Here is a 22,003-nt window from a genome sequence, read left to right on the forward strand (position 1 = left end):
GATCAGTCTTTTAAGGAAAAGCGCATATCTCCTACACCAAAGCCCAAAGAAGTTCATTTTATTGTCAGTTTTTTAGTGTACCCAGGAGTAAATCTATCCTCTGCCATCCTCGCAATTGGGAACTCTGGGAACAATCTCACATACATTTTTCCATTTAGGTTCCCATGTGCTTTTGTGTATTTGCTCTGACCTTATGTTGGGAAGATTTACAAGTTACTGGCAGTCATCTTCTCCCTACTTTTTCTGTGACCATAATTCAGTGGAATGGAAACATTCCAAGACAATTAGAAACACAGTCCATATAGCAACCTGCCTTCAGAAATTCGGGGTAAAACACTAACCTTCTTTAAAGAGGCAAACCCCATCAAGAAAATGGGGTTATTGAAAGTCCTGAATCTCCTCTTCATAAGCTTTACACTTTGTTCATATACTAGACTGCATCTTAACTATAAACCTATCATCAGGTTTAGCAAATCAATACCATAAGAGTGTGAAATGGTCCCCAGAAATCTCCAGAATGCCATTTCACAGTAAAAGCAATTGAAAAAGAAGCTGCAGTGGAATATCTTATGAGATAGCCATTTAGATCACAAAAGGATCATAAAAGTCAGAAGCAGTTTGTTTGAAGCAAGGTTCATAATATAACCATACAGAGCTTGCTGGGAAGAAAAAGGAAAATTGCAAACCAATTTGTGGTTACAGCTTTTTCTGTCAATTCTACAGGGATTTAAAACTTGTAAAAGGTGGAACTTCTGCCATCTTACATTGCTCAACGAGAAAGAGATAGCTATAATCATAGTAGCTAAACAAATACCAATTATTGAAAGGCAATATAGTCTTCATTAACTTCAAAGCAATTAGCACTTCTTTAGTTAATTTACTACTGCACAAGGTGGTATCACACAGTGGCATTTGTCAGTAATAATCTGAGCATCTTTTGAGGTTTGCCTTCCTATAGTCTCATAATATTTCTTCAGTGAAGTTTTCATACTTTATGCACAAAAAGGACACTATTGAAAACATTAAAAGGAATGTTTCTGTGAGCAAATGCCACCTGAGCATGCCACCCTATTTCATGGTTGTATCATAAAACTACATATTTCTTAAAAGGTGATTGTGTTTTAGTGCAGGAGAATAGAAGCAGAGCGTTCTGGAGGAAGTCGTATGTCACAAAACAAATACCACAAATAATTAGTTAATTAATTTTGTCACATCTGTTTAATTTTATAAGTGTCTTGTACACATCCTTTGAATTAGTGTGTAATCTTTGTCCTGTGGTAAGAGCTAGCAGATTACCTGGACATCTAGAATGGTTCAAGTCAGACTTCCACAAATCCCCCCCAAAGGTTGAAAACTTAATTACATAGCTGTTGCAAGTCCTTTAATATTTTTTCTAAAAAGTCTTCATGATCCATGGTTGATTAGAAGCTAATATGGAGCCAGTCTACCTTCCTGTTTTCTTCTTCTTTTTTGTTAACCTAGACAATAAAAATAGTTTCTGTTTATTCTTCTGCTAACATTTGTCTTTAAAGAATGGCATTGCTTCAATAAAGATATAGGAAATGAAATTTTAGCTATGTTGCACTCAATCAGATTACTTTGTACAAATGAAAAGTAATGGTGGCTCCTTTAATACCATTAGAAGGATGGATATGGAGGATTCTTTTCATGCACTGGTCATTAGAGGCCCGATGCCTGTACCCTTTGTGACACCCCGTGCTGTGTCACTGGGAGATCTCAGAGCTGAGCTGTGGGCACTGGACGGGCAGGGAAAAGGTGGAAGCCTTCCTGTTTTCCTCACTGCTGCCAGCTCAGGGAGCCCAGAGCCCAGGGCAGGGCTGAGCAGGGGGCTGTGAGCCAGTGTGATCCTTGCCCAGGGATGCTGCCCGCAGTGCTGCCTATGGAATGAGACACAGCCTCAGGCTCCTGCGCCTCCCTGACATCCAGGAGATTATGAAGGATTATTCAGTTATGCAGGATCAGGTTCTGACTGCAGTGTTTTAAGTAATGTCAGTCCTAAAGAGTTTCCATCTCTACCGTGGAATACAACCACGGTGGCTGCTCTTTCTCACTTCCCTTCTGGATGGCACCACAGCGAGGACACGTGGCTCTCCAGCACCAGAGCCTGTGTGGCTGCCCGGTGGCAGCAGCACTGCACATTCCTGCTGCCTGCCCCTGTGGGGCATTGCCAGGGTCTCCTCTCCATGCAGATTCCCACTTGCTGCCCTGCTGGGGCTCAGCAGGCACCAGGCATGAGGCACAGCAGGCCTCCAGCAGCTCCGCAGTGGGACAGGCACTGCCCCAGGATCAGGATAACACAGGGTTCTGCTTTTGATTTCCTAAGCTGCTGCTGTTCACTCCTCAGCAGTTCAAGTCTTGGGCTGGAGAACACTAAATGGGTGCTTGAAGTGATTAGGCTTTATTTATCTACATTTAATAACAATGCATTTCATTCATGTCATCATTTGCTGCACATATTGGGGAAGTTATTGGACTCTTTGTGTGACTTCTGTTCCAGGAAGTGAGTGTGGCATTTTTTTTGTCTTATGTAATTCTCCATTTATCTCCCAGAGCCTGCTTTCTGCATCACCACTTTTTTATTTCAGTTTTACACATATTTTTGTGTGTGAAGCAATGAGGGGAAAAAAATGACATTAAAACATCTGTTCTAATCTATTTATCACACAGGAACAATTACAAATAGCACTTTACCAATTAATTGGTAACCTTATTCATTGTACACACTCACATCATGCTAAGGCAGCTTCTTTTCCCTTACATGATTTGCACTATTTTTATCATCTTATATGACTGATGCTACTGAAATAAATTTCTCAATGTGGCTCAGAAAGACAAAGGCAAATTATCTCTTTCCCCAAGTGAATGTTAATGAGCAGGAGGCTGGTGTGCATCATTGCTACCACTTCTAGCAGTGTCCCTTGTTGCAGGCTGGAAAAAAAAAAAGAAATCTTAATTGTTAGATGCCACTAGAAAGTCCTTTGCCCTGGTTTTTGGGGAGCCAGAGCACTTGGTGTCTGTTTGCCACATCAGGGAGAAGGTCAGTGCAGTGCTGCAGCTGGGCTAACCAGCATGTGAGAGAAGCTCACTGTGTTAATAGCAGCAGCAGCAAATTCTCATGACTGCTTGAAGTTGTCCACAGGCTGGATGTAAAGGACCACAGCTGCTACTGATAGTTGCTCTGTCATTACACAGCTAATGCATTTACTTCATTAGGTCAGCATCATCTTACACCAATTAAGGGTTTGCCCCATGGATGAAAACCTTTTCTGGTGTATCTCTATTCATTTCTTTGGAGTTACCCCAGCAAAGAATTTTGCTCCAAAACATTGCAAAAGTAGAGAAAGCTGCCAAGATGATAAGAGGGGCTAACAGCTAAAGCTATGAGGTACAAGACCTAGAGAAAAGACAAACAAATTGTAACTTTGGGGTAAGCGAGCTAATTCTCCAATGAAAAGTTTTGAGTTTTTTAATCCTACTTATTTAATTTAAATAAAAGTTTTCCTGGCATAGCTAAGCTTATAGCATTAGACTTTCTGAGTTGGGCCAGGAATCACAGGAGTCGAGCTGGTGTAATCCAAAACACTTTTAGTGAAGGAAGTATCTATTACATTTTAAAAAAATGTCTCTTTCTAACTCAGTGTTAGGACTTCCTGTCAAAATAAACTTTTTAGTACTAACGTTGACTTCAAGACCCAATACTGGCAGTGAGCAATAGACCTAAGGGACTGTGTCAGTGACATGAAGCTGTTGCTCATGTTTTGAGGTAAAGTTCAGCCACTTTACAGCCACCAGAAGGATTTGGAGACATCTTCTCATAAAGTGGTGAATGCTTCCAGTATAGCTGAACTGAAAGAAGGAAGGGTATGATGCTTCCCTATGAAGTTGTGGAAGTTTGGTGGTTTTGCATTACTTTTTTATACTTCAGAGCAGCAGCACTTTGGGGGTATGGTTTAGGATCAGCTCCAGCTCTCAGTCAAATTAATGTGAGCTGGATCAGTTCCTCCACAGCAAGCAGTTGTAGTTCAGTTCTGTGTGGAAACAAGCAAATGTGATGGAACACATCCCAGGCAGCTACATGGGACCTTCACACTTCTCATTTTGCAAAAGGCAACTCTTTACTGAGCATTTAAAAAAAAAGTCTTTAAAAGTGGAGTGAGTGTAACTGATACAGAAGTGTCTGACTGGGTTGTGAATAGCCTGAAAACATTTTTCTCTGAGCAGCAAAAAATTCTGGGCAGTGCAGGCAATGCAGGCTGATACAGATGGTGACAGGGATGTTTCAGGGATCTACATTTGTTACGTAAAGGATCAGCATGGCCAGAAAGGAGGGAACATCCCTCCAGGAGATAGTGTGAGCATTTTTAGGGTGAGTTCTGCTTATACTGAGGGAACTAAACCTGTGGCAAAGCATCAGCATGGTAGATACATGTGTGGGAGAAGCTGGACATGAACACGTGCAGGCATTTAACAAGATACACATGTTATCCTCAATGTCCCTGGTTGCATTTCACTGCAGCAGCATTCTGTATTTACAAAGTAGGAGAAACTAGAAAAGTCTAGTCCAGTGGCCTAAAAACAAGACTTGAAATAGGAATTCTAATTTTCCATGCTTGCCTTTTTTCCCAGTATCGGGAAATATTTTCTGTAATATTGGTTAGACAATTCAGAACTTTCCAGCCTGTGTGCCAAGATGAAGACATCCTAAAAATCTGTACAGAAACAAGAATCACTAGAAGATTCATTTGGGATTTGGGGAATTGTTGTGGGAAATGCAAAGGAATTTGGAATAAGGCATTTTGTTGAAGACTTCATATATGAATAAATGTGTTCTTTTATATGTGAAATACAAAAATCCTGCATGACATACCAGTGTGCACTAGAAAAATACTTGAATAGTTACATCACTGCAAAACCTAGAAGTAGAGAAAAGCCTAGAAACTCTGAGCAGATTCTTTTTCGTCCTTTTGGGAAAATGTGTGAAAAAACTGTAACTGTTGATCATGCATAAGAATGAGGAAAATTCTAGTGTAGTCTGAAAAATTGACAACTTTTTACAGAAAAGAAACAGAAACTTATGAATTCAGCTATATTAAGTGGTTTTTTCATAAATATCTCCACCAAAATAAAATATTTTGACAGCCTTGAAAGCAACACACTTTTATTAAAGTGATCGAAAGGTTCCGCTGGCTTTGCCTTGCACTGCACATCCCTCACAGACAGGATGCAGCCAACTTAAAGCTCTCAGCAGGGACCGCACTCTGGGCTTAACTGATTACATAAAACATTTTCAGTCATTTTTAATGAAACAAAATATTGCATTGCAGATGAAATTAACTCAAAATATTTTACTTGAATTTTCCCAGTAGAACCGTGTTACTTTGGAGGGGAGTTTGAAATTTTCTTGCACGTAGTAACGCTGATTTTAATGAGAATTTGTTTTTTGTCAGGTTGTCCTAGGGGAGAATTTCTAAGAGCTCTGCCATGTTTTCCATAGAAGAGCTAATTAGGATTGTACTTCTCAAGTCCTGCTGGGGGGACAATCTGTGGTACAACCTCCTGCATCACTAGTGGAGGTGCAGACCCTGTAAATAAGTTATAATAGATGGCAGTGCCCCGACTGTACAGGACCAGGCCAGGGGGCTCTGCAGGGTGAGGCTTGGGGCAGAGCTTTCAGGAGATTCCACTTTTCCAGCAGTGGAGGGTGAGGAGCTCTGCAGATGCTCAGCTGCTGCTCAGCTCAGGCAGCTGGAGCTGATGTGACAGAATAAAGAGGATTTCTTTCAAGCCCGTTGGGCCCGGGGTGATTACTGAACACTACAATCAGGGTCTTTTACTTTTTCTTGTTTTTTTAAAGTTTGATTGCCCTCGCATGAGGCTGGAAGGCATAGAAAGGGCTGTGGCAGTACAGATTCCTATGATCTCCCCTTGCCATGCAATCAGAAGAGCTCTGCAATTGAATATTTCGCAATAATCACTGCATTTTCAATGGGATGATATAAAAGCAAATATCAAGGCCTCTGGCTGACAAAAGCTGAATACAGAGGGAAAATATGAAAATAGCAACTTACTTCAGCAATAAAGAGAGTATATTTTATACTGCAGTTTTTCTTTTTGTTAAATCATGACTTTCTAGTAAATGACATCCCAGAAGATATTTATCAAAGCAGGAAAGCACTAGAAAGGAGCACCCTGCATTCACTTTAATATTTCTCCTTTTCTTCTGACATTTTCTTGCCTAGAGATCTAATTCCATTAAATATGTACATTTTTGACTGGAAGACTTCTTCATGTATCTTTCAGATGAATCTTAAAAGTACATAAGGTCTGTAGGGCAGGTTTTTTTAAGTGCAAATGAGGTGCACAGTAGAATATTGTCTATGAGGCTTTTCAAATTATTTATATTCCTGCAGTGCTTTACCTTTCTCTTTCTGTGATAATGATAAGGAAGAAGTGAGACTCCAATGCACATTCTGTGGAACACTGTCAAACAACATTAGTCATATTTAATATCTGACATGCAGGAACTTACTTTGGCTGCTATCCATTTTTATTTGATTTATTAGACGCTATCATGTGTATAACTTTCTCTGATCCCACAGCGTTTTCAAGTTTGAAAGCCTGGTAGGCCCCTATTGGTCAGTGTTTGAGCCCCACTATGCTCCTGTGAGTGGATATAAATTAACATTCCCTCATTAGGCCTGCTTTGCAGTACATAGGAATCTGCTGTAGGAATAATGACAGCTAAATGCTCTGCTGGCTCCCAGCCATGCCCACCTGTGCTGTTCTCCTCCAGCTTTTCCTGGGGCTGTGCAGAGCTGGGTTTGGCAGGGCTGGGGCAGATGCCCCTTGGGGTGCCTGTGGCTCTGCAGGGGCTGGTAGGGGCTGGCAAAGTGGCTCCTGTCCCCGTGGCACAATGTCCTTCCATTGTGTTAGGGGCCACTGTGCTGTGAGAGTTGCTGCTTCAGGTGTAGTATAAAGCAAAGGTCCTCCCATTTACAAGATTTCATTGCTTTCTCATAAGAATTTGAGTGAAGGGTGTTAATCCTGTGTCCCAGCCAAATTGGCACTTAAGCAATTATAATCTGCCTGTACTGCTGTTAGTGTCACCCTCCTCCCATTATCTTTCTGCATGTCCAGCTTTATTTTAGATCCCACATTTAAATTACTTATCCTCACCATCATGCAGTGGTCCTAGCTCTGCTCTACCAAGAATTATACAGAATTATTGCAGTACAGAAGTGCAAGTAACTGTGGGGATGGCTGCACTAAGTGCATGTTTATACAATTCAAACAAAATGCAGTGAAAATCAGGACTGTACCTAGTCCCAGAGATTTGGACTGTCAGAGTTGATACATTTTCCAGGAATTTAGTTTACTGCTTGCTTGCAATTTGCAGCCCAAACCCCAAATAATTGACACCAGTTGTGTTAAAACATGGCACACTCCCAGAGAAAAACAGTACCTGTATATAAACTCTGCAGCTTTGTGGTTGCTCTTGGAGCTTGTCTTCATGTGAGACTTGGAGCTTGAAGGCCAGCATAATTTTGGTCTCCACCTTTGCCAACAAAACTCCTTTTGTTTCTCATCCTTGCATATTTTGTTTTGCTGTTGAACTTAATTCCATCTGTAATCTGCTATTATAATATTGCCTTCACCTCAAGTTCCTGAAGTGGATTTGAACTGATGAATGCTCTCAGCTTCCTTCAACTTCTTCATCATCATTCTCCTCTTCCTTTTTTTTGCTTTTCCTTTTTTCTACTTTTATTCCTCTTTCTTCTTTTCCTTCTCCCTTTCAGTCTCCTTTTCTTTTTTCCATGTGTGGCTAATTGACCACACATCTGGAAGGAATTATCTACTTCTGCTCAGATTCCTTCTGGTTCCCTGGCTGGAGGAGGATTCTGCCATTCATCACTAACTGACACTGTGAATGGCATGCCACTTTGTCCCTCACTGCCAGCTCAACTTCCTTTAGAAATCTGTATGTTTATTTTATGTAAATATGGTCCTCTCCAGTGTTGCCAGCCAGTTTCTGTTGTGGTGTTCAGCCCTGCAGCCACTGAAATCCCAAGCCTTCTTTCCTGAAGATCTGTTTTTCATGAAGTTCAGGAAAGTAGTTGCCTTTCTTCAATTTTTTTGTCTGTTGTATGGTATTATTTCCTCTTCCCAGATCTTAACTTGACCCTCAGGTGGCACTGAGATCTGCTGTTGTAATTGTACATGGCTTGTGACAGAGGTTAATTCAGAGAATAAGTCATCTAACTTTGGTTCCTGTGAGTTTTGAGAAATCATATTGCAGGTGTTGAATTATAGCTGAATCTTTGACATGCTCAAGGAATTCTTGTGCCTGCTGACTTGTGCAAAGTGTAGTCTGATAGCATCTTTTAACAGCTCAATATATTCCCAGGAGTACTTGAACTGAGGCAGTTTTAGTTGCACTGCAATCAGTGTAAGGGGGGGGTAAAAAAAATATCTTTAACACTGAGACTGGTGGAACTTCCCCCCCGTGTTTCCTTCCTTTGGGCTGCCTGCAGCTGCTCTCCACATACTCCATCCCCAGATGTTTTGATAACATCTCTGCTGATAAGTACTAGCAATATATCAACAAATAAAAGTGCAAAGTAAATAATCACTGTCACCAAAAATCTATAGTTGAGACAGCACATTTTGAAATGTGCAGGGTGAGAGTTTGTCATCCTGGAAGAGCCAAGACCCACATACACGCTGCCATATGGCTGCAGGCACCTGTGGGACCCTGTAGGAGGACTGTCAGCAGTTTTTCATTTGCAAGGTGCATGCACCTCTTCGTGTATTCCCTGTAAAACATCTGAAGAGAGTGGGAGAGGCTTTAGCAAGATAAATACATGGCCAAACCCCAAAGAGAGAATACAGATTGGTGTTAGGAGAAAAAAAATAATTCTATTTTATGCTTAATAGCCTACCACAGGAAACTGGTTGAGAGGGGGAATGACGCTAAGTGTGAGAAACAGTTCTTTTTTCACAAGGTTTTCCCTGCTGGAATCTCATGAAGCCAAAAAGGGCTTCTCTAAGGCTTCTTGTCCCCACTGGATAATGGTTTCATCCTTTGTTTTCTTTTGTTCCTACTTCCACCATTGATAGCAGCCTGCAGGAAGAGGGGTGGGGAAATATGTTGCTTCTGCAAAAATCACTGTAGGAAGAATAGCCAGAACATAAATGATACTGTTTTGGCTTCAAAAGGGTAAGCAGGTGTCTTAGGAGTCCCAGAAGAGCGATATGCAAGCTTGTACAAACAACCTCCGAATCACGCCTGTTTGTTATTCACACAAAGAGTTGAAACCGTCTGAATTCCTCAGTTCCCAGAATTCAGATGGTGCACAATGGCCCATAATGAACAGCACCTGTGCTTACCTCAATTACTACACAGAGCTGAACAACAGCAAGAAGGGCTTTCAAGAATATTTTTTCAATAATAGATTTAGTTATGTCTTTCATAATTGGATTCAAAAGCTCAAAATTTCATTTTGCAACTTGTTCATGAAATTTGTATGAAAAAGTCTGGCATTTATTCAAAAGAAATACTCTATGAACAAGAAATTGCAAAACAGCCAACTGCTGGTAACTAAGCAGCCAAATTATAGTCCATGCACTTGGCAAATACACCATCTTTTTTATTATTTCAGTAATTGAATTTCTGTTAAAGCGTGGAGCATAATTTAACATCAGGAATTTATTTATAATACAATAGTGTTACAGTAATAAATGCATTATTATTGTCACTTTTAATGGAGTCTTATGTATTCCCTCAGAGACTCTGTGGCAGACTCTGAGACAACCACTGCATCAGTGTTGTTTGTAGACAATTGAATTAATTGGAGACAGGGTCATTAACTCGACCTGAATACCTCTGATTGCTTCTGTAAATAAGGTTAGAGAGCAAATGGCTAATCTTTGTTGTCATTATAGATTCTTTTTACATTTTCACACTGCCTTGTATATTAAGATCATTTTGCTAAGCAGCTTTCCAGGCTGTCGTCGTGTTTACGGTATTGTCTTGCATGGCACACAACCGTAATTGTATCAGACTTACATTTCATTTCCCATATCTGTATAAAACATGATACTAGAGAAAGGCCTAGTCTGAATTGCAGCACATAAAAACCATTGGACCAACAAATTAATAAACCAAAATGAATAAGCTGTGGCATTAAAAAATAATCAAATCACAAAACAAAAGTTGATTTTGTTTGCTTTTGTTTGAAAATTCCAACCTGCAAGACTCGCCAGGGATAATATAATGAGTCCATTACTCAGTTGGGAACATGACCTGCAAGGCCAGCTCTGTGTATACCAGCCTGTGAGTTAAGTGTTATCCGGACTTTTTGGCATGGATTTTCTTGGAAAATGAGCAGCGGGCTGTCGTTAAAGCACAGATAGAACACAGATATTTCTCAAGAAGAGATCCAAAAAAAGGATTGTGAGCATACTGTTCCATTTCTCAACAAACTTAATGAAGAATGTAGCCTCAGAGGCCTAGAAAATCATGTGTCAGGAACACGAGACACCCTAAACTTGAGAATGTCAGGTTCACATTGAACTCAGGGATACCAGCTTGTCATCACTCCCATATTCCACCCTATACTTAAACACTTTGCTTTCTCAGAAACGGCCTTCTAAGCAGAAGAAAACAGCTGGCAGTGCCTGCTATTTGCATCTATTTCTTTCGTTCTAAACTTATATTCAAGATGGGCTTGAACCCAAACCACAGATATGCAGTGTGAGTTATCTACAGTCAGGAGCCAAGTGTGGGATCCTGAGTCCATCTGTAACCTAGACATTAAGCGATGTTTTATGACTTCAGATTAAAAAAAAAAAAAAAACAGTCTCTCCACTTCAAAACTTGCAAGTAGAGCTTTCAGCTTCAAAACTTTGCCTAATGCAAACTCCCATTGACAGTCTGCTGGTGCAGGAATCCAGCCTGACTGTAGTGGGAGGAACATGCTGCCACACTACGTTTTCTCTCAGCAGCCTCTGCACAAATCACTTACAAAAACATTTAGGGATGTTGCTTCACTTAAAAAGCAAAGGAGGAAACAAAGCAGTGAATAGATGCTAAACTGCTCCAGCATGTTGAAGGCATCATCTGAATTTACTGACTGGCATTTGTAGGTTTTGCTCTGCACGGCAAGAGGGATCAGCCAAGCAGTGTTATTACTGGACAAGATCCAGCTTAGTAGTGATCTGAAATTCAGGGTGAGCTTTTTAGCCCTGGGCCAGAGTGTCTGTGTCTCTCCCTGCATATTTTCAGGGATGCAAGCACTGATGGTGTTCACTTCAGACCTTGCTACAGAAGCAATTGGTCATGCTCAACCCTGGACCATTTGTGTTACCATCTGCTGCAGGGGCTGACTTTGGACCACTGTCCTTCATTAATGTAGCTCTATTGCCTATGCTATCCCAAATACTACAGGTAGAATTCGAGAGGATGGGGTATTTTTTAAGTGTAATGCTGAAAATAAATCACTGCTTCTCCACTTCCCTGCTGGTAGAGTGACATGTCTCTACTGATCTTTGTCATTAACAAACAAAAGAGTTTCTTGTAATCAGTAACCTCCATGCCACACTAGAGCATTAAGAGATTGAGGCTGTTCAGGCAGATGTGTGAAGGAGACATTGGCACCTTACTGAGGGAATGTTTATCAAGTAGAAAACAATAAAAAAATGCTAGAGAGATCGAACTTCGCCTATTTACCTCTGTATCCGTGAGGGGGTTGGATTTCCCTGACCTTTGCTTGTTGGCAGACCTTCAACAAATCTTTGCTGATATGATAACCCTTCTTGAGTCTGGGGAAAATGGATGGTGGCAGTGTTGAAAAGTCCATTTCTGGTCACTCAGGAACATAAATGTCCAGAAAGAAAGCATCTTAGGTGGAAGGTTTTTAAGAAAAAAATAATATAACTAATCTTAAAGATCTAAATAATTTTGTCTGTCTTGAGTGTTCTTCAGCACTCCCTTGACAAAACCCACTTTATGCTCAGGATTATGGTCACTCTTTTCCTGAAGCCCTCTTGGGGAATACAATGTTTGCCCACTCCCAGGCAGATGTTTAAATGCCTCTGCCAGGCATCCCAGTTTCTCAGCCTGTGTTAAGAAAGCAGGCAGTGTGACACTTCAGGAAGGCATCCAGTGTTAATTCTGGCAGTCCCAGTTATTCTTTCCTGTCTGAATGAAAGCTGGCTCCAAACTTGTCCTCATCCTGACACAGGCAGTGCAATCCCTGTGTTTGCAGTGTTTTGACTTGGCTCCCACAGAGTCAAGTGCTGCTGAGCTCCACCAGCTCCCTCTGGCAGACATGGAGCTCTGTTTGCCCACAAGATCCCAGCAAGTAACTGCAGAAGCTATTTGGAGCCTCCTTTTATTTTGGGGTTGATGTAAAAGGCTGAAAGGAAAGATTTTCAGCCAGATAAGGTTACAGAATTACAGATTCCCTGTTTCCTTTTGCTGTCATTCAAAATAACAAGCATAGAAAATTCTGTTTAAAATAGATGAGCCTTTTTGACTTAAAGGGTTTTCATGTCAAAGATTTAAGATGTCAGGTTTAAACATGACAGTGATAGTATTAGGCAGAGTATGAGAGCAGATACTTGTAGCAACTGTCATTTTTTTTCTGACTGTTTATTAATGGTCTTTTTTGATTTATAGTAAATGTTGTGAAGGGTCTTTAGGTCCATTTATCACTCAGAGAAGTACCTTTTTTTCCTTAATACCTACGTGTGTCATAATTAAGGGTGGATGCTGCTTAACGATTTAGCTCTGCTCTTAACGTAAGAGCATTCAAGATGATATTTAATCCTAAGTAGATTTGATACCTTTTTTTAAGTCTATAGAGCAAAGTATTGTGTAACTGTCTAAAATCAGCAGCATTAAAAGGAGATCATATTAAACATAAATATACAGAAGGTTAAGATTTTCACTCCAAATGGAGCCTTCTGTCCCATTTTAAAATGAATTGTAAGGAAGACACCTGTGTTTCAGCATTCAGCTTTATTAATATTTTATTAGACAGCTTTCTCCTTGTTCAAAAAACAAGTCATGTGTGCTGAAGTACATCTTTATATCCATGAAAGGCTCTGGTGGTGTGCCATAAATTCATCATGTTCCTTTAGGAATACTTCTTTAAAAACTATTTCAGAGTAATTGCCCATTATTAATAATGATGATTCCTTTTTACTGTTATGGCAGTATCAGTGAAACAAAGTGTCTACTTGTGGTTTTCATGAGTGCCTGTGTACTTCTGTGGTCCCTGTTATTACAAATTCAATCTGATGAATGTAAATATGCTTGGAGTCTCACAATACTATATGTATTAATAACAGGGGAAAGTGCCAGGAATTCAATTATTTTGCCCATTTAATCCCAGGGAGACACAGGAATTACACCTGTATTCTGAAGTGTAGGACTGATTCTATAACCATGGGGCTGTCCCTCTGTACAAAGGTGCAGCAGTCATCTCCACAGAGGTGGATTTTTTGTGCCTTAGTCATTTGAGTACCTACCTGTGACCAACCTTGCCTGTAGCACCAATCCTGCTGTTTCATTCTTTCTACAGTGCATAATGCATGGAGATTGCTACCAGTTTGTAAGCAGCTGAAGCTCATTTAGTAGAATATTACCCAATTTATTCTGATTATACTCAGTTTTTATCTCTGCCTCCTTCTGTATTGCTTGTTTTACTCATCATGCTCCTGACAGTAACTACAGTTGGAGCCATCTTGGGTCTTTTCTCAATAAGGGCAGCTTTAACATCCTGCAACAGACTGTTTTCCCTCGTCTGGCTTTTGTTCCCAATTCCTCCCCTTTGCTCTGGTCAGTAAAACCAGTTTTACTGCTGATCTGCTCCCAGTGGATTCCCCTGGAGAGGAAATCCTCCCATGGTTTCATGAGCTCATGTTGGGACACTTGTTCAGTGCTCAGGTGTAAAGGACTGCAAGTGTTGCCATAAAGCTTTGGAAAATCAGGATATGCCTTTGGCACCTTTTCAAGCTCAGAGGTGTTGTTTTACATGGAAAGAGAAAAAAACCTCCAACTTCCTAATGTTTTCTTACTTCTTGGTTGCTCAGCATAGTAAAATTAGCTTTCCTCAGATAACAGATGAGACTGGAAATGCTGAGGCGTTGGAGGTGTCATGTGGATCCATCTGCACCAGTGTGATTTGGTCCCAGAGCCCACAGTTCTCTTCCCACTGGACTCTGCAGGCTGGATTCTGTTTTCAGTTACAACTGAAGCAGAACTGAGTTAGAATGAGAAGGGCAGCTCATTTAGAACATCACATGCCTAAATTTCTGCCATACATGAATGAGATAAAATGAAACACTTTGCTTTTAGAGGTTCACTTTGGATGATTTTTTTTTTGTGACCACGCTTGGACTTTCTGCTGTAGTAAATAAAATCAAAGTCTAAATAACTGACTCCTTAAAAAACATTTTATGTTCTCTTGAAATTGTGAACTGTAGTGGGGCAAATATGTCCTTCTGCACATCCATAGAAGATTTGCAAAGTGTACTGAAAAATGCAGTATTTCAGGATTTCCTTTGCGGAAAATAAAGATGTTTCTATGTATCAATCCTCATATCTGGCTTGATTCAGTGGGGCAATATTGATGTAATAAAGTGGTTCCATTTTTATCAAATGAGACCCTTTGGATTCTCACAGTAAGAGAGAGTATTCTTGTTCTTCCAGATGCCAGGCAAATAGTAGCACATCAGGGCACAGTACAAATAATGCTCTCTGACACTTGAATGTATTCACTAAAATATTGTACATCAAAAAGCCTACATACCTTGCATTCCCTGAATAATATCATGCTCACAAAATTGTTCCTAAACTCTGAGGTGAGCAGAGTGATGCATGCACAAACCATGGATACAATATTGCTTTTAATATGCAAAATACCCTTCTCTTTCACCTCAAGTGTGTATAACAGTGCTGTGATACTGGAAGGAGTGATTACCATACCAATAGTTCAGAAAGTTTTTTATGTGCACCATTAGAAATGTGGCATTAAAATTCCTCCTCTTCTGTTTGTTTTTTTATAATGTCATAAGTTGATACGTTATACCTGTTCTTTATCACAGGTGCGATGGAGTTAGAATTTACTGAAGCCCAGCAATAAAAACTGGAAAAGAGTCAGAATAGGACAGTAGAAACAGTGCCATGGTTAAAGTCACATTGCAGATGTATATACACAGTTCCACCTAGGATTTGTGGCTAATGTAATTCTTTATTGGAAGGCTTTGACCTTGTTACGGATTCTTGGCAGCTTTTCCCCACTCTATTCATTACTAATGCAAGCTGTCAATCACTTTAGTTCTGCTTTGACATAGATTGTGGCTCATAGGAGTTAGCTCTGTCATTCTTTTTATTTCTTTCATCTTTACTATCCTTTTTTATGGTCTTTAAAGCTGGAAGTATAAAAGGGTTATATGTATATGAAAAAAATCTGTTTCAGTAACTCTATCAACCCTGTTATAAACAGTCTTTGATTAAAACAGTTACTTTTGAACACAGTAAAATGAGGCTGTGGCTTTTTGCATACAACATCTTGTAAATTACCCTCCCTCTCAAAATAAATCAGAGCTCCCACTTGCATTACAGGGCTCAGGATTGATACAGGCAGATCAGCTGCCACATCCTGAATAACATATTAGAGAGGTTTTCCCTTTCCATGTGTTTTGAAATGAGAGAGCCATCATAAGTGATGTCTTACTACACGTGCTAATGTTAGCTGAAGCAACAATTTCCACACCTTATTTCATTTCATTGACCTGGGTGCTGATTAATATTTTAAAAGCCTTGATACAGGTTTTCAGTTCCTGTGTCAACCCAGTCTTTGAAAGTTTAGATTTGAAACCTACCAGCCTGATGTTAAATAATTTAATACTAACCAATGGACTGTCAGTGAACAAATCATCCAGAGCAATCCTTTTCTTTAAAAAGCAATCTAATGGCAGGCGTATATAAGTTTGAAGATAAAAGTATGAACAATTCATTATAAAAAAGAATTGCAGCTCCCTTTCAAATTAGAAGAGAATATTACTTCCTGATAATGGTGTAAGAATAGAAGAGAAATAAAACTTTGTTATTGAACAGTTATGGTATTAAATTCTGACACTAAATATTAATCTGCTAGGTGCTGCACTATTATTATCTGCTGGAATAATGAAACAGCCTTTTTTATGCAGAATTCAGTGAGTCCGGCAACTCCAAGTAATGCCAATCAGGTTTGCAGTTTTTCTGTAGAAATAGACCCAAAGGAGAGATTGAACTGGCTTCTGAACAACTCCAGGGGGTTTGTTCCTCTGTCTCATCAAATAAAATGTAGGGAGTGGGACAACAACAGTATGCAAATAAGAGAAGTGTTGCTGTCTGCTCTGGTAGATGCTGAAGTGTAGCTGAGTGCACAAAAGTCTTGCTCAGAGCTGGGCACCCAATTTTCAGTGCCCTATGCAATCAGACTCTTTGTTCTCAGGAATTTGCATTTTAAGTAGACAAGCCAGATCAAGGATAGGCCACATAGCCTCTCTTTTACAGCAGGAACTGATGCACAGATGTATTTTCTTCCCAGACAAAAAGCAAAATTCATCTCAGTCCCAATGCAGTGCCACAATAGGAAGATCAGCTACTCTGTCAAGTCTGTAGTCAGTTTTCCAGCACAGACCTTGCCATTTCCAGGTTTCATTGGTTGAATTTTCCTTAAATATAGGCTTGTGCAGTAAAGCAACCTTTGTAGAGTACTGCTTCTAATGAAATACGTTGCCAGCATGGATGTACTGTTGACTCACTGGTCAGTTCCCATCTACAATTTCCCATTGTCCAGCAATGCTCTGCTTTCTCTAAGTTTACATTTTGATTTCTGAGTAGAACAGTGAAACAAGTGGCCAATTCATCATTATCCTAAAAAGGAAGGGTTAGAATGAATAAACCTATTGTTGGAGAGCACCATCTATTTGCCAAATTCTCCTCACAGCAATTAACATGACTACATCTAATTGGGGAAGGGTTCAGGGAGATAGCTAAGGACTTGTTAGGAGGTTTTGTTCCTTGATGAGGTTTACTGCTGTAGTCAGAATTATACCTTTTTTTAACATCTATATTTACAAAGTTAAAAGTTTATTATTTTTCTTATTAGATGTTAATGAGTTGGAGTACTTCACATTATCTTTGTTGTGGCTACCAGGTTTAATTTTGAAGATCATTTATAACAACAGTAGAAATTAATTAATTAAATTAAATGTTAAAAACAATATAATGGTCTGGATGACAACAAGAACAAAGAAAGCATAAGCCACATATCAGACCTTTGGTTCTCTATGCAGCATAATGATCCAGCCACGTAATAATGCCATGTCTGTTTTAATTGGCTTTTGAAAAATAATCCATTAATTAAAAAACAGACAAGCTCCAGGTGATTTGGGCAGATCACCTGTACCTGTGAACTGCAGTGAAAGAAAGATGGTTGGTGTGTGATGAGGTCAGTGCAGCTCCTCACCAGGAGCCATCAGCAGCCACACACCTGCAAGTCTCAGCTTGCAAGAGCTCAGCAAGAGCTGAAAAATACTCCAGATGCTGATGGTACTGGTGTTTGTCCCCTCCCTCAAGGCATTTCTCATCTCATGCTTTGTGGCTGTGCTGTGCACAATTATCAGGGATTGAGGAACCAGTTGCACTGCAGAAGCACAGGGGAGATGGGTGAAGGTGCTGCAGAAGAGCTTCCTTCCAGCTGGCTTCCAGATGTGCAGGTCTCCTCTGTCAGAACGGGTCCCAGCTTAGCAGTGTGCAGGCAGCTGGAGACATCCTCATGGTGACCTCAGCGAGGTCAGAGGCCTGGCTCCCCTTCCCCTGAGTGTGGCTGTCACTCCAGGCTCTCATCCCCACAGCACAGGAGGAGCTCCTCGGGACAGGGGAGAGCAGCCACTGATCCACCTGGCCAGAGCCACAGGGCTCTCCCTGCCGAGTCATTCTGCGCCTTTCTGAGCCGCTCGGGGCTCTGGGTCAGGACAGAGCACGTCTGGCTGCCCCCCAGGACTCAGCTCAAGTGCTGAGCACAGGGCTTGCAAAATGAGGAGAACAAACTTAAAAGGAGGGCAAAACTGATGTTTCTATTAACTGCAGAGAGGCCTTGCACTTGGAGAATGTGACAGGCCCACACTGAGTATGAAGATGACTGTAATGCCTCTGCTGTTTGCTTTGGGTGTTTGCACTGCAAGCTCTTTGGCCCAAGGGCTGTGCCTCATCATGTATTTACACAGATCCAGCACAGCGGGTCACTGGTCTCAGTGAGGGCCTCCAATCTCAAGTGATAATAATGAACTGGCTTTCTTCTAAGTGTTATTTACCCAAACAATGCTGTGTTCCATTGTGCAGCATTGTTTTTATTAATTTTTTTTTCAGTTCACATGATATAAAAACATTGTCCACCCAAACACTGAGGAACAATATGAGTGCTCATCTCCTGCTGGGAAATAAAAATTGAATAGTTTCAAATATCAGTCCTTCCTGCCCCCTTTAGTCACTTTGAGGACTTGTGTCTGATGATAAAATGCTTTAAATCCATTTTAAACCTTGTCTGTACTGGCATTCCTTGTCTGGATCTTAGCAACATAACAAAGCTTGCTTTGAAAGTCTCTTCAAGAGGCAACCCCCAGTTCATGTAGTTGAAACCTATGTGAGGAAGCCCAGTTTATTTGTAGAACAGCTGCTTGAATTGCAGAATCTAGCCCAACATCTTTCAAAACGTGATTGAACTTTAAATCTGCAGAAATCTCTGCAAAGAGTGCAAACCAAGTATTTTTCAACTGAGAGATACACTTTTTATTTAAGGAAAAAATCACAAAAGGCAATCCAGAATATCTACTAAACTTATTTTATTGGAAGCAAAGATTCGCTTTTACGCACTTCTATGCTTTTGTTTGTTTGTGAAATGTATGTATGCCTTTTTCTTCTCTGCTGAACTGCATTGTAAGAAGTTGATTGTGCTTGTAGCTATTTACTAGATCTATCTTTAGTATAGTGAGATGCTAGGAAAGGCATTTTGGGTCTTATCTGATTGTTTTGCAAAGCATACACAGTTGCTCTCAACCCAAACTACATGATGAAAATGAATGCTTCTACTTTAGCAATGAGGATCAGCAATGATGCCTTCAGCATGAAACTGCCCAGTGTAGCCAAGGCATAATTTTATTATCCCAGATGAAAGAAAAATATGACCTCATTGTGTTTTGTATGAAAAACATTATTTTGAGCCTGTCTGGTTCCTGCATGCTTGCTGAGCTGTGTTACTCAGTAATGTTTGGCACATGGTAGCTTTTTCTGAGTGAGGCTGTTGTACAGAGAGAAAGAAAATAAGGCCAGGTTGGAGCTGCTGTGTATTTCCATGGTTTTATTCCTGCCCTTTGTCAGACAGCTGCGGTCTGCTCCAGAATGACTCCTGTTGTTTTGTGAGCACATCCCAGCTGCAATGTTAGTCCCAGAGTGCTAAGAGAGGTAAGTTGTGTTTAGAGGTGAGAAAGGTCTGGCTGGGGCACTGCCTTTCCCTTCTTTGATCAGAGATAAGAGGTGTGACTCCTTATATCAGTTGTCTTAACAATAGCAGAGCATGTCCTTAGGCAGATGTGCACAGCTGTGTGTGCAGCCCCACACACACCCCTCTGTGTGGAAGTTGCCTGGGCACAAACCACTCCAGAGAAACTCAGATTTAGGGGGAAAGTTGTTTTTAAATTAAAACTCCAGTCTTCTGATAATTCTATAAATAACACTTTTTTTCAAGGCTGGTGCTTCATTCTGGCATTCTAGAATGGAATTGCTGTTTGCCTCCTCAGTCTGGGAATCCTTGTGGTGTTTTTTATTTTATTCTTCCTGGAAACATTTGCAATGAAATATGAAAGCTCAGTTTTCATCTACTATTAGTGTTTTCCAAGTAAAAAATATAAGACCAAAATTACTAGATATTGATGGGAAAGGCAAACACCCCTACAAACACATTTTCTTTTTCTCCACTTTTCTGTTTCCTTGTTTACTGTAAAAAAATTGCATGAAAAATGTGTTTTCTTATACTTTCTTGAGCTTCAGTGAAAAGGAGGAAAAAAGGAGGAAATAAAAACGGTTTTCAAAAATAATTTTATTAAATACAAAATGTAGGATCCATTTTAATTCAGCAGTGGTTAGTTTTCCATAATACTTTCAGAAATGCCTGTATGTTTTCATCATATTTTCTTTGAATTACCTTTTATGTCCTGTTGAAATTTTCTAAGTAGCTCTACTTGAGTCAGTTGAGTAAGGAGCCACTAAAAGAATTAAAAAAATAAAAAGTGTATGGACTTAATGAGCAACAAAGTTAGTGATCTGTAGCAATTACCCAAGTGAGTAATTTTGTTTCATTAATGCACCCTAAAGCACCAAGCTGTTTTGTCAATGGGCACTGCAGGGCCATTGCCAGGCTCAAAGAGACAGTTTTGTTACCAACCGCGGTGTAAGCGATAGGTTTTACCAACAAGGAGGGAGAGAAAGTAGCTCAGTGTAAGAAGAAAATTAAAGTCCATCTATTATTGTCACAGAAGCCAATGGCAATGCTTGTGAAGATTCTAGCAGAGCAGGGTCACACATCAGTTTGTTCTGGCTTCTCACTTTTTGCTTCTTCCCCTGGTTTTTCCAGTTTCTTGGTTACTGTGGTTTTTTTTAAGAGGGCATCTTGATGCACAGAGCATCCATGGTTTGAAAAAGGAAGAAAAGCATATTCCTGGCTTAGTTGAATCCTTCTTGGAGGAAAATAGAAAAGCAAATAGAAATAGAGGCAAAGCTGTATTGTACCTTGTAGGCACCTCTGGATCACTCAATGTGGGACACACACAGTGTATGATATATTAAGGTGAAGTATTGAATATCCATAAAGGCGTACTAGCAAATGGTGTCAATTTTCAAACACTTTGCTTTGTCAGCTTCACAAATTTAAAATCAATCATCAAAAAGTCCCTGTATAGATCAGCTGAAGAGGCATATAACCTTATGGTTATCTCCCTGATGAAAAAGTTGAAATTAAAGAAGAGTTTATAAAGACTCAGATTGGCAGAATTCTGTAGTGCTAAAAGCTGGGGTCATCTGACCTCTCAGATGAGAAACAAATGATGAGGAGAAACAATGACACACAGTGCACTGCTAATAAATACATCTTGGAGGACAGTTGAACGCACAGAAAAATAGATTTCACGGAGAAGCTTATTTTCAGCATGAATGCTATTTTCTCACTGCATTATCATAAATATGAGTGGGGAAAAAAGCTATAAATAAAAAATTCTCAGGCACTCCCTGGAGACTTGTCAGAAGTATGTAGTTTTTGTACGCTGCAGTGTAAAAGTATTCATTAAAATTAATTTTTAAAATGTCCTGTCCAATATTAGTTGCCTGATGTCCTTCCTTTGATCATAAATTATAAATGAACTGGCAAAAAAATGAAGAAACCATGATTCCATTAATGAATTATTTAAGTGTGATTGTTAGTTTTTGCAATCATCGGCCTAATAAGCTCAGGCTTGTGACACTGAAGAGTTTCTTACTGGAGGGTGATGATGATGGTAATGTTATTAACATAATCAATGTGTCCCATGAGTGAGGAAGCCAACCAGCTCCTCTGGTGGCTCCACGGTGGCACAGCCCCTGGAGCTCTCTGGCTCTGCACCGCAGGAGAGGGAGTGGCACTGAGTTCATCCCGTGTCAATGGGGCTCACTGGGCAGCACTGGCAAAAGGCCAGGAGCACACTAAGAGAGGATCTTGTCCCCCAGCAGCCTGCCAGTGCCGGTGGCACACGCCGCTGGCTTGGCCCATTCCAGCGGCGGCTCCGGCAGCTCCAGCGAGTCCGAGAGCAGCTCCGAGTCCGACTCCGACAGCGAGAGCAGCTCCAGCGACAGCGAGTGCAACGAGGAGTCACGCAGTGCCACGCCAGAGGTGAGGCC

General features: G+C 40.4%; 1 protein-coding gene across 5 annotated transcripts in view; it reads left to right on the forward strand.

Annotated features, from left to right (window-relative positions):
- AFF2 (AF4/FMR2 family member 2) overlaps window positions 1–22,003 on the forward strand; it is a 332,371-nt gene that overhangs the window by 269,153 nt on the left and 41,215 nt on the right. For 4 of the 5 annotated variants that reach the window (XM_041396527.1, XM_041396530.1, XM_041396528.1 and 1 more), the window contains exon 10: window positions 21,833–21,995. In XM_041396527.1, the coding sequence (XP_041252461.1) occupies window positions 21,833–21,995 (163 nt within the window). The remainder of the gene's footprint in view (window positions 1–21,832; window positions 21,996–22,003) is intronic. The other variant, XM_041396529.1, reaches the window with a different exon arrangement.

The sequence above is a fragment of the Onychostruthus taczanowskii genome, unplaced genomic scaffold (assembly GCF_017590055.1).
Source record: "Onychostruthus taczanowskii isolate IOZ18803 unplaced genomic scaffold, ASM1759005v1 scaffold13, whole genome shotgun sequence".
In the NCBI taxonomy this organism is placed as follows: domain Eukaryota; kingdom Metazoa; phylum Chordata; class Aves; order Passeriformes; family Passeridae; genus Onychostruthus; species Onychostruthus taczanowskii.